The sequence below is a fragment of the Chaetodon auriga genome, chromosome 8, assembly GCF_051107435.1.
Source record: "Chaetodon auriga isolate fChaAug3 chromosome 8, fChaAug3.hap1, whole genome shotgun sequence".
Taxonomy (NCBI): Eukaryota; Metazoa; Chordata; class Actinopteri; order Chaetodontiformes; family Chaetodontidae; genus Chaetodon; species Chaetodon auriga.
In genome coordinates, this window is record NC_135081.1 from 27996951 (window position 1) to 28009450 (window position 12500).

General features: G+C 47.3%; 2 protein-coding genes across 4 annotated transcripts in view; both read left to right on the top strand.

Annotated features, from left to right (window-relative positions):
- LOC143324317 (CREB-regulated transcription coactivator 2) overlaps positions 1–4993 on the top strand; it is a 31526-nt gene extending 26533 nt beyond the window's left edge. For all 3 annotated transcript variants that reach the window (XM_076736681.1, XM_076736682.1, XM_076736683.1), the window contains one exon: positions 80–4993. In XM_076736681.1, the coding sequence (XP_076592796.1) occupies positions 80–270 (191 nt within the window). In that variant the 3' untranslated portion in view covers positions 271–4993. The remainder of the gene's footprint in view (positions 1–79) is intronic.
- Positions 4994–6915: 1922 nt separating this feature from the next.
- Positions 6916–12500, top strand: part of dennd4b (DENN/MADD domain containing 4B) — a 36953-nt gene continuing 31368 nt past the window's right edge. The window contains exon 1 of the mRNA XM_076738258.1: positions 6916–7041. The gene's annotated coding sequence lies outside the window, so the exon portion shown is untranslated. The remainder of the gene's footprint in view (positions 7042–12500) is intronic.

Consider the following 12500-nt stretch of genomic DNA (forward strand, 5'->3'; position numbering starts at 1 on the left):
CTGATCAGACGTCGTGTTGTTGTTCTGTGTTTCTGTTTTCTTTGTCGCTCAACTTGTCCGCCCTCTTCCCTCCCTGCAGGCGACTCGCCGCCGGGTCTGTCTAAAGAGATCGCCAGCGCTCTGTCTCACGTCCCCGGCTTCGAGATGGACCCCTTCTCCCTGGACGACCCGCTCAGGATGGACCCGCTGGCTCTGGACATGCTGGACGGGGACCTGATGCTGGCCGACCCGGCCGTGGAGGACTCGTTCCGATCCGACCGGCTGAAGTGACCCCGCGGCCTCTCTGCTTCAGCAGCTTTGGCGGGAATCGGCGAAGAGACGGCCACCCGGACGGAGGCGGAGAGGACCGGACGGTCTGCAGAGCGAAGTTTGAACGAGTCTCCCAGAGTCTTTTTGTCGGCGAGAAGGACCCGAGGTTTCTGTCGGAGGTCGGAACGAACTGACGGAGGGGGAGTTTTCCGTCGAAGGCACTTAACTGAAAACGCTCTCGCAATGCTTGAAGTCAAGAAAACCAAGATGCTTCTGTTTTTCGGCATTAGCTTGTACGAGTCTTATCTGCATGTTGATGAAACGCACTCGCCAAAACGCAAACGTGACGTCAGCTTTGAGTAAGAAACCGTCTGTAAAAACCAGCGACGCTCGAAGGTCTGGAGGCGTGACGCGGGACCCTCCACCCGCAGGAAAGACCACGTGTGATTGGTTTGGACTGTTTTGCCCCAAAATGTCTTTAGGTCAACTAACCAGCAGCAGAGTGCGTTCCCTCTGCTCCACCAGCCACTTTGACAGGAACGTAGCCATGACGCAGAGCTCTGCGTCTTCTTACTGAACAGACGTCAAACTGAGCGTCCGGACGACGCCGTGAGAGTCTGCACCAATCAGAAGAGATTACAGGAAGTGAACGAACGGCAGGTTAAAGGTCGGGACGAAGCCTCTCAGGAGCGTGTTCAGAACAATCAGACCGCCGCCGATGATTCGACGCAAACGTTCCATCAAAGCAGCTTTGAATCCTTCAGTTTCTGTGGTCACATCGGACGCCTTCTGCAAAACGTTTGAGCTTTTTCTGCGAATAAAAGCTTCAAAATAAAACTTCATTTTTTCATTTTTTGGCTTTCAGACGCCTTGAAGTCCTTCGGATGAAGCCGTCTGAGGGTGAAACGTGAAGCTTTCTTTGCTCAGCGGGTGTTTTAAAGCTGAGCTCTGCTTTAACGAAGCTTCATGGAAGCGTCCCGTCTGATCACAGATTCGAGGTTCTTCATCGCTGCCAGCAGCAGGAGTTTGTCTGAAACCTGCGACCTTCTGCCGGCGTGTGGAGTCGAGGCCGGTCTGCAGTGAGAGGACGTCCAGGAAGCTGCTTGTTTGGACGTTTTCGGTGAATCAGATGTTTGGATGGTTTCAGCTTCGTCTCTCCGCTCCAGGACGCCTTCAGCTTCTCGAGTACCTGAGCGGCATCGTGCTCCTGATCTGAGCTTCAGACTTTCAGCCTCGCTCACCTGCAGCTGCCTGAACTCCTCCAGCAAACGTCAGAAGAAGAAGACGAGCGCGCCGACGACGCGTCAGATGAATTTATGCATTTCAAAGAAGAAGCTGAACGTGTCGTCTGATGACGGAGACACTGAGCGAAGAGGAGCTTCTCGCCGCTGAATCCGGATCAGGATGTCAGAGTCCGGTCCAGGTCTTCATGTGACGTCACAGGTCTTTTTCCCGCTGAGACGTTTGTGCGACAGCTGCCGTCGCCGCTCAGGCTTCAGCTTTATCCACCTGTCAGGTGGAGTTTCTAAAGGGCGATTCCACCAAGAAATGTCTGAACGGACGTTTCCCAAAGCAGCAGCTGGTCTGGAGCTGCAGGTCACAGTTAATCCAGATTATTCTGCTCGTTTGGTCTGAATCATGTCAGAAAGGGGGCGTCCTCAGACCACAAGTCCAAATCCCAAAGCTGAATCCTCACAGGTGAGAAGCTCAGATCGAAAAGTGTTTTTTTAACGATGGAACCAGTCGACTCGTTGACGTCTAATCTGAGGATCAGAAAGATAATCTGAAAGCAGATGATCTGAAAGCAGATGATCTGAAAACAGATGATCTGAAACCGTCCTGATGATCCATTAAATGTTTGTTTGTCCTGATCAATGATTTGTAAATTGGACCAAACGATTGATTGATCGAGACAATAATCTGCAGATTGATTGATGATAATCCTCAGTGGTGTCAGTGCTTTGTTGCACCTGTAACCACGCCCATCAGTGATGTCACAGCGTCCTGGAGGACACCTGTGTTGTTGTGTTCTGCAGCACTGAAGCACTTTTTGGTGGGATTGCCCTTTAACCCCAGTCACTGTGATTGACAGCCCTTAGCCCCGCCCTCCCTGCCTGCACTTGCTGCACCTGTGTTTTAGCCCCGCCCCCGGGCCCGAGCAAAGCAACATATTTTTATGTAACAAAGGTAAAAAATCTTAATATTATTCTGACTATAAAGTTTTATTTTTTAACCCAAAGTGCTCAAAATCTGTGTGTAAATAATTTCTCAGATAATCTCTTTAAGACAGAAAACATATATTTAAGATTCAGAAAGGTGGAATCAGCTGCGTGTGGTCGTCCTTCGCCGCGCCGCCGTCAGTCCCGTCGATGCTCGTCATTCGTGGCGCTTCTCGGACGCCGTCAGCTGTGTGTCGGCGTTCCTCAGGTCACAGTTTCGTTCGTGCTGAGGATCATTTTTCAGTTTCAGCGTTCGGGAAATTATTTGCAATTTGAAGGATTTTCTTCAGATGTCCCTTTAATTTCACAGAAAGTCAGTTTTCCAAAATAAAAGTTGAACATGAGATTAGTTTGTTTCCTCTGACGTGATTGGTGGAGAGGGAGGAAGTGTTTCCCAGCCTGAAGACGGAGCTGTGTGTTGATTCACTGCCATCTAGTGGTGACACTGCAGACTGCAGCCACATGAGAACTGATTGGTTTGTCCACTCTGGGCTACCGTAGAAGGTAAAGATGAGAGAGGAGAAGACATGAAGGCTGTTTTAAAGTAACAAAGACACATTGATTCTTATTTTCAGTGATTAGACGCCAATAAAAACAGAAATCTTACGTTTCTGCTCGTTGATCCTTAAATCTGCACGTTTGATTGAACATGAAAACAACGACAAGGTGTGAGCTGCAGCAGAGACCGTCAGCAGCGACGACGTTTGTGTTCCTGCATTCATCAAGTTTGGTTTGATGGCAGCAGAAATCTCCAAATTAAAAGGTTTTATTCGGCTTATTCCAGATGTTCAAACAGCTGTCTGGCTGTCTGAAAGGGAGACTGTAAAGATGAAAAAATAAAGGAGCAGAAGTTCGATCAAAATAAAACCATTTGACAAAGAAAAGATGAAACTGTAGAAAGCTTCAGGTCTAGTTTCCGTCTGCAGCTGAATGTTTGATGGAAAAGTAAACTAAATGTTTGGACTGTTGGCGGTGCCCTTATTTTGAAAATGCACTTCCTTAGAAGTTAGAGGTTATTGCAGGTCTGGAAAGTTATGGAAATGGGTTTCCAGGTCTAAAAACCGACCTGGCCAGGTGCTTGGAAAGACGCTCAGGTGTGTGGAGGGAGCTGATTGGCTGGATTTGAGCTTTAGTAACAGCCAATGAGAAGCAGGCAGGTGGTGTTCTGAGAGGGACTTAACAGGTGATTTAAGGACTGAACATGATGAGTGTGAGTGCTGCCCCCTGCAGGGCAGGCCAGGCTGCAGCTCCGCCCACACTCAGAGGGAAGCTTGTCCTCTCTGGGCTCCTGTAGTTCGTCCGGTCAGCTTTGGTCTGAGGACAGAATCACGTCCTCGTCTCTGCAGACGAGTCTTCTCGGCGCAGGCAGCCGTCGAGACTCCAGGCGGACAGCGAGGAAGTCGCTGCTGCAGCCATGACGAAGATGATGAGTCTCTGCTCAGGTGTGGGACAGTTTGGACAGATGTTGAGTCCACGCTCAGGTGTCCGTGTGCTGTGGACAGGAAGCTGAGCTCATCAATTTCTCCAGCTTTTATTCCCGAAAACTAAACTTTTCACGTCTTTATTGGCCCTAGAGTCTCATTTGTTAACAGTCAGATCATCTAAAACACAGAAGGTCCTTCTTCTTCATGTCCTCACTGCGTTTCTTTACAAGTACATTCAGTGTACTTGTACTTGACGTAAGTAGAAGTACCCTGAATGTAGAGTTGCTGTTTTCTCTGCTCTCTGAGCTGCTTTTGGAGTGAAGTTAACGTCAAACAGACGACATCACTTCCTGTCCTCTCTGGACTTCAGAACAAAGTGACAACACGTTTGAAGACCAATCAGAGAGGAAACGTCCTTCATTTCGGCTCCTAAAGGGATTTTTCCTCCTTTTTTCCTCAACCTGATTTTCACTTTAAAAGCATCGTCGTTTTATTTTGACACTCTCACTTTCATTTTATAAAAGCTGGCGTCGCTCAGAAGGTTAAAAAATATTTGTTTAAAATCATCCCATAATTCACATCTGTGTGTGTGTGTGTGTGTGTGTGTGTGTGTGTGTGTGTGTGTGTGTGTGTGTGTGTGAGAAGCATCTTACAGTTGTTATGCAATAAACCTGTTATAAGTTAACATACAGTTCCAGACTCTGCCAGCAGGGGGAGCTGTTGACCAGCGAGGTTTTGCGTGAGTGTGTGTGTGTGTGCGCGCGTGTGCAGACTGGGGATCAGTTAAAGGCCATATTTCATATTTTTTCATATTTTTTATTGATGTATGATATTAATTGCTCTCATATTATTAATGTTATTGTTAGTGTTCATGTTTTTAGGCTGCAGAGAATAAAATGAGCGTCTGCGTCTTTTGCTTTGTATTTGAATAAGAAATTGACTTTTGTTCTATTCAGATTTTTATTTGAACCTTGTGATAAATAACCAGGGAATGTTGAGCGAGTTGTACATATGAACATGTTTCTCAGCTAACAGGAGAGATTTTTAAAGAAACTGTAACTTCACATTATTTTACAGAAAATAAACAAATGAAACCTGGAACAGCTGCAGTGTGTGTGTGTGTGTGTGTGTGTGTGTCTGTCTGTCTGTCTGTCTGTCTGTGTGTGTGTGTCTGTCTGCCTGCGTGCGTGCGTGCGTGCGTGCCTGCGTTTACTGCACTGAAGTATTTCTGAGCATATTTCGAAAGTACTCAGATCCTTAAATACAGTGAAAGTACTGATAGCACACTGTAAAAAAACTGTTATTTTGGTGAAACTTACGCGTAATCAGGAAAATGTACTTTGTTAAATGTAGTTACTTTCCACCATAAATACTGCAGTTGTAAATATACTGTATGTACTGCAGTATGGCATTTATTTAAATATAGTAGTTCAGTATTATTGTAAAAATACTGCAGTACATTGTGTTTACATAGATACACTTCAGGCTAGCGGTTAGCTTAAATACACTTGAACATGTTTAAATTGTGTATAATTACACTGACTGCATTAAATCTATATAAACACAATATGAGTACAAATATACTGCAGTACCGCGTGTTTATTATGATAAATGTTAGTATTTCTGTTTACTTTGTTGTTACCTCAAACAGCAACATATTAAATATATGAACACCGTGTACTGGGCAGTAGTACACAGAGAAGTACACCGTTTATATTCATTGGTTACTGCGGCACGTGAGCACACCTGAAGTCTTGTTTTTATTCGGAACGTCATCATCGTGATGAAGATCCTGCAGTTTGTGTTCAAACATCCACAAACAGCAAGAATTCATTCAGCGCGTCACTGACAGCTGCAGCTGCATCAAGACGCTCACAATCACACCGGAACCAGAGGCGCGCAGCCTTCATAATAAGAGCACAGAGTCTGACGCGTTTGAACAGGTGTGATGGAGTGAATGATCCACTTTTCTTTATTTGTGTTTTTGTGGTTTCTCTCTGTTAGTCGACTCCTTGATCAGAATGTCGCATTTTATGGATTAAACCTTCATGAAAGATAATTTACTAATAAAGCAAATGAAGGTGACACCACCTGGTTCAGGTGTTTTCTTGAGACCAGATCAGCCTGCTCACACGCCTCACACGCCGTCTCGCAGCCTTTCAGCAGCAGGTTTGAATGTTCATTGATCCTGGAAAGAAAGAATGAAACATATTGATTAGTTGTATCTGACTGATGTTCTCCTGGAGGCCGTCGCTCAAGGCCACGTCCTCAGAACTGAAGCTGGGAATTTAGGAGGTTTTACTGACTTTGATTTAGATTATAAGATAACACACGATGGGTTTTCTGAGGATAATTCTGAAATTTGTCAAGAGTGCATCTTAAAACGCAGCTGTGTTTTTAGACAGAGTTAAAAAAAAAACAAAAAAAAAAAAACGTCCACGTTGTTCACACCTGGCAACAACATTTAGACCATAATATGATGAGATAATTTTACATGTTTAAGATTTAACATTTGTTATCTTTGTGGGGTTCTTTTAAACAGTTTGGATTAAAATGCTTCAAAGGCGTTTGTCAGGTTCATGTACGACAACATTCAACTGAAACAAAAGAAGATGTTTTGGACCAGGTTTGTCATTTATGTATTTTTGTCTCTTTCCTCATGTTGTTCTCACTATTTCATCTAAACATTTCACTTATTAGTCACTTTACAAATTAAGTTTTTGCACACAAAACAGGAAAATGCACAACTGAAACAATCAGTCAGATTAATGAATTAGTCACAGGGACGTTTTACTTTTACTTTCAATATTTGAAGTACGTTTTCCTTAATACACTTGAGTTTCGCTGAAGTCAGATTTTCACTGCAGGACTTTCACTTGTAATGGAATATTTTCACCTCATCGTATTAGTACTTTTACTGTATTAAAGGATCTGAGCACTTCCTCCGGCACTGCTGTTCAGTTCGAAAGTTCTCAATTAGAGCTTTATTATGAAGTTTGCCACCGGAAACAATAAGTAGTGTCGTGTGTAACTCGACAGGCTGCTGCGGCTGCACACGGCAGACAGCAAACATGGACGTCACATGTGAGAGAATGACCTAAACATGATCCTTCCAGTTACCTGTGGGAAAAACCAGCAGAGACAACAAGGTACGAGCGATTTTACCTCACATCTACCGACTTTGTTCACCTCACACACGGTCCCGGCCGCTGTAACGTCTGAAGCTAGCCGCCTGTTTGGCTAGCTAAAACGGGAGCTAACAAACGCCAAAAGGCACGTCGTTTAACGGTAACAGCGATGAGCCCATTATCGGACACGCCTCTCGCCGAAGCGCTTCTGATTTTCTCTCCGGAATCGTTTTAACGTCAGAAAATCAACGTTAAATCCTGCGACGTCAGCGTGTTTCTGTCCGTCTTTAACGCGTGTGTGAACACGGGACACGTTAGCTCGCCGCCCACTGGCACGTTTGTCAATTTAAAATAAATTTCGGTTGTGTTCGTCGCTGTTTCCAGCGGGGGGACGAGGACAGGCTGTCCCCGGTGTTCAGTCAAATCGACTTTCGGTCGCATTTACCGGAAAACGCACAAAACCGAACAAAGTAAGACAAATCAACCTAATAGGAACGGGTCTGCGTCCGATAATGGAACCCGACTGCTCGGTGACTCCGGGGGTTTGGTTTCGTTGCAGCGCAGCGACCAACGTCTGTCACACGGTGGGCTGACGCGGAGCACATCAACGCGGACAGCCCAGACTTTACTAACGAGAGGTCCATTTCCGGACGGTTTGAAGTCGTCAACATTGTTTTGGAAATTAACTGAAATAAGTGGAGCGGAGCCGTGTCCGATAATGGAACCCGCGTTAGGTTAAAGGGGGGGTTCAGGTTTAAATGTGCTCGGGCCTGTTTGTTGCAGTGCAGCTCCATCAGCTCCATCAGCTTCAGCGGAGTCTGCAGACTGTGGGGTGTTTCAGAGGAGGCCTTCAGGAGGGTCTGCCTGTCTGCCTGTCTGCCTGCCTGTCTGTCTGTCTGTCTGTCTGTCTGTGTGTCTGATTTCTGCTGGAGGATGAAGCACAAACACCATCATCACATGATCTGATTTTCAGATGAACAGAGCAGGTTTTCAGAGTTAAGATGGTTTTTAAGGATGAAAACAAAAATAAAACACAAGTGAAACCTGTTTTTCAAGATAAGAGCGAAAGACTAAACCATGCGTTCCTCAGGCCATCCGGCGTTCCTCAGGCCACCTGGCGTTCCTCAGGCCGTCCAGCGTTCCTCAGGCCATCCAGCGTTCCTCAGGCCGTCCAGCGTTCCTCAGGCCATCCAGCGTTCCTCAGGCCACCTGGCGTTCCTCAGGCCGTCCAGCGTTCCTCAGAAACTGAAGACTTCGTTTGCGTCTTTGGAGATTTCAGATCATCTCGGCACCTTCAGCGTTCGTCTGACTCTTCATCGCGATGATGATGGCGGTCGTGGTTCAGGGGGTCGTCCGTTAGCGTCGGGGTCGCCGGTTCGATGCTCGTGTCCTCGAGCAACACGCTGAACGTTAAGCTCACAAACAGAAACGTCTTCTGGCCTGAAAGAATCGAACACGGCCGCGATGCTTTCTCATGAAGAGCCGCTGTGAGATCGGTTGATCCATCCATCCATCCATCCATCGATTGATCCATCCATCCATCCATCCATCGATTGATCCATCCATCCATCCATCCATCGATTGATCCATCCATCCATCCATCCATCCATCGATTGATCCATCCATCCATCGATTGATCCATCCATCCATCCATCCATCGATTGATCCATCCATCCATCCATCCATCGGTTGATCCATCCATCCATCCATCCATCCATCGATTGATCCATCCATCCATCCATCGATTGATCCATCCATCCATCGATTGATCCATCCATCCATCCATCCATCGATTGATCCATCCATCCATCCATCGATTGATCCATCCATCCATCCATCCATCCATCGATTGATCCATCCATCCATCCATCGATTGATCCATCCATCCATCCATCGATTGATCCATCCATCCATCCATCGATTGATCCATCCATCCATCCATCCATCGATTGATCCATCCATCCATCCATCGATTGATCCATCCATCCATCCATCCATCCATCGATTGATCCATCCATCCATCCATCGATTGATCCATCCATCCATCCATCGATTGATCCATCCATCCATCCATCGATTGATCCATCCATCCATCCATCGATTGATCCATCCATCCATCCATCCATCCATCCATCCATCCATCCATCGGTTGATCCATCCATCCATCCATCCATCCATCGATTGATCCATCCATCCATCCATCGATTGATCCATCCATCCATCCATCGATTGATCCATCCATCCATCCATCCATCCATCCATCGATTGATCCATCCATCCATCGATTGATCGATGGATCGATTTGTGCGTGGCTGAGCTGACTGCAGCGGTGTGATTGGACGCCGTGTCGTCGTCAGTCGGTCGTCTTCTCTCAGCTGATGCTTGAGAACCTCAGATCATCCTGTACTGCACTTCAGTACACTTCTGAGGTACTTGTACTTCACTCCCGCTCTAAGGCAAATATTGTACTTTTACTTCATTACATGTGGATTTACAGATTTAAATAAAACTTTATTGATCCACCTTAAGCAGCGTTAACATTCATACATCAATAATCACAGTCCAGTCATTCTGAATCCTCCATTCTGCATACTGAGTACTTTTACTTCTGGTACTTCTCAGTGTATTTTGATGGTAGTACTTTGGCACTAAAGCAACAGTCTGAATGCAGTAGTATTTGTACACTGCAGTAAAGGATACAAACAGAAGTACGTGCAGGTGAGTCACAGTGTCACCTGCTGAACCTTCACACCTTCAAACGTCTTCAGCTCCTCAAACGACCGGACTCTCTGATTGGTTGCTCTGTGAAGACAGGTGACGCCGTGTGAGCGTCCACAGGTGGACAGGACGTCACAAACGCTGGAGCGTACCTGTGCTGGCAGGTTACCTGAGATAACTGCCAGACGTGTCGGCTCTTGTGAAGAATGAGTGAAGACGAGGGTCTCTGAGGAAGAGACGAGGTTTCTGTTTGGTTTCCCGTCAGGTGGACGCTTGTCCTCAGAGTGTGTCCACACGGTGCCTTCAGGTGCCTTCAGGTGCCTTCAGGTCTGCAGCTGCTCTGTTTCCTGGTATCGATCAGACAGAACGACCTGGCCTCCTGATTGGTTCACAGTCTTCTTCACTTGTTCTCTTCAGGGCTGCGACGAGCGACGATCCCACTGTTTTTATTTATTTCATCTGTAAAATGTCATAGAAGCAAAGAGACAAACGTCTCGTTTTGTCCAACAGTCCAAAACCCAACAGATGCTCAGTTTACTGTCCCATCAAACAGAGGCAGCAGCTTTTCTCTGCCTGTGAGGAGCTGGACGGAGACAGAGACTTCCTGGACCTTTCTGGGACGGTCTCTGTCCACATCAGAGCGTCTGAACAGCGGGAAGTGTCGTCCCCTCCTTTGGACCAACACGTTGTCCAGTCCGTCGTCTCTGTGTTTACGTGCGCTGGTGTCTGGTTTATCCTCACGTATAATGAGGATCAGGTTTTCGGGGAATCCTGATCGTGTGCATGTGAACGTCCTGGATCCAGAATCCTGCTTCAGACCTCGTCTCAGTCTGGATGAGGGTCTGCTCTGACAGAAACCAGGATCAGGTGACGTGTAAACACCTGATCCAGGTACTGCACTCTGAGTACTTTTACTTTGCTTTCAGCTGATAATACAGACTTTTACTTCTGTCAGCTTTGAATGCAGGTCATGGCGTATTTTCACTGTGTAGTATTAGTACTTTGACAGAGTATTTGTACTCAACCTCCATCGTGGCGCTCCTGGTCTGGGCGTCAAACGTTCGACTCCTTCAGATCTCCACGAATCCTCCAGATGAAGAGCGGCGACGCAGCATCTCTGCATCCGCCGTCAGGACCAGATGGTCCCGTTCAGGGGGCTGCGGCGTGTCCCAGCATGCCCTGGGAGAGACACCGCACATGTCTCTGCTCTGTGGGAGGAAACAAACCTGAAATCTGCTGTGAAATCAACGTTGTCGGCTTCAGACCCGCTCCTCTGCATTCCTGCCGCGCTGCCTTCACTGACTCTTGTTTTCAGGAGATTACGCAACGTTCACGGGCCGCCTTCACGGCGTGGACACGGCGCTGCTCGATGTTCAGAACCCTCTGAAGGCCTCGACTCGCCCTTTGAAAACAGCTCGACGTCCTGAGCGTCTCCTGGAGAAGTCAAGCTGCACAGTTTTGTTCCGGCTGCTTTTCTCCACCTGAAATAATCTGGTCTTTAAAGGACCAATCAGGCGTCAGTCTGTGTTTTTCTCTTCAGGCCGTCCAGCGGCGCGTCGGTCCGTCCCTCAGTGCCGTCTCACTTCCTGTCTGCTCGTCGGTTCCTGCTGAAGATTCGACCTTTAAATGTGTGTATTTGATGACAGATCCGATGACGCGACAAAGTTCGTTTGAAAGGTTCTGGACGTGTTGTCGCTCCTCTGACCTCTGACCTTTGACCTCTGACCTCTGACCTCTGACCTGTGTTCTGTCTGCTGCTCATATTGTTGGTGATGTAGTTAAATTGACTCTGTGTATGACCTTGTTAGATGACGTGTGTGTGTGTGTGTGTGTGTGTGTGTGTGTGGTTCAGCAGCCCTCGGCCATGTTGGCCAGCAGCCGTCCTCCGTCCTCGTCCTCGTCCTCGTCCTCGTCCTCCATCTGTGACAGGCTGCTGGGTTTTTCTTCTTCATGGCTGAACTCTGACGTTCAGCAGCAGAAACATTTCACGGCTTCATGAATTCTTCACACAGTTTTCATATTTGTTCATCATTTTGAGGCTTTATTATTTATTTATTCAGATTATTCTGGTCAAACCTTGAGGTCACGTCTTTGCAGACATCGTGCGTTTAATGTCTTTTTGACCGGATTCTCTTGAACCTGTGGACGCTCTTTTTGGACGCTACACTTCAGCTTAAGCATTCAAAGTATTTTCACTGTGGTATTAGTACTTCAGTACTGAATACTTCCTCCAGCCTTTTGCTGATCTTGCAAACCTCCACAGGCGGCCTTGACCTGCGTCCTCACACACACACACACACACACACACACACACACACAGGGTTTATGTGCTGGGATCCAGTTTCAGGATGTCCCCTCTGCAGCGTCATCCCTGGCTCACTGTCTCCTGTCCCGTGTCCTCTGGTTCAGTCCACTCGTTGGCTTTACTTCACGGTCGGATGTTCAGCTCCAGCTGTCCCCGCACCAGCAGCGTGTCCTCAGCTCTTGTGTTTGTGTCCCAGCACCAGCAGCGTGTCCTCAGCTCTTGTGTTTGTGTCCCAGCACCAGCAGCGTGTCCTCAGCTCTTGTGTTTGTGTCCCAGCACCAGCAGCGTGTCCTCAGCTCTTGTGTTTGTGTCCCAGCACCACCAGCGTGTCCTCAGCTCTTGTGTTCGTGTCCCAGCACCACCAGCGTGTCCTCAGCTCTTGTGTTTGTGTCCCAGCACCACCAGCGTGTCCTCAGCTCTTGTGTTCATGTCCCAGCACCACCAGCGTGTCCTCAGC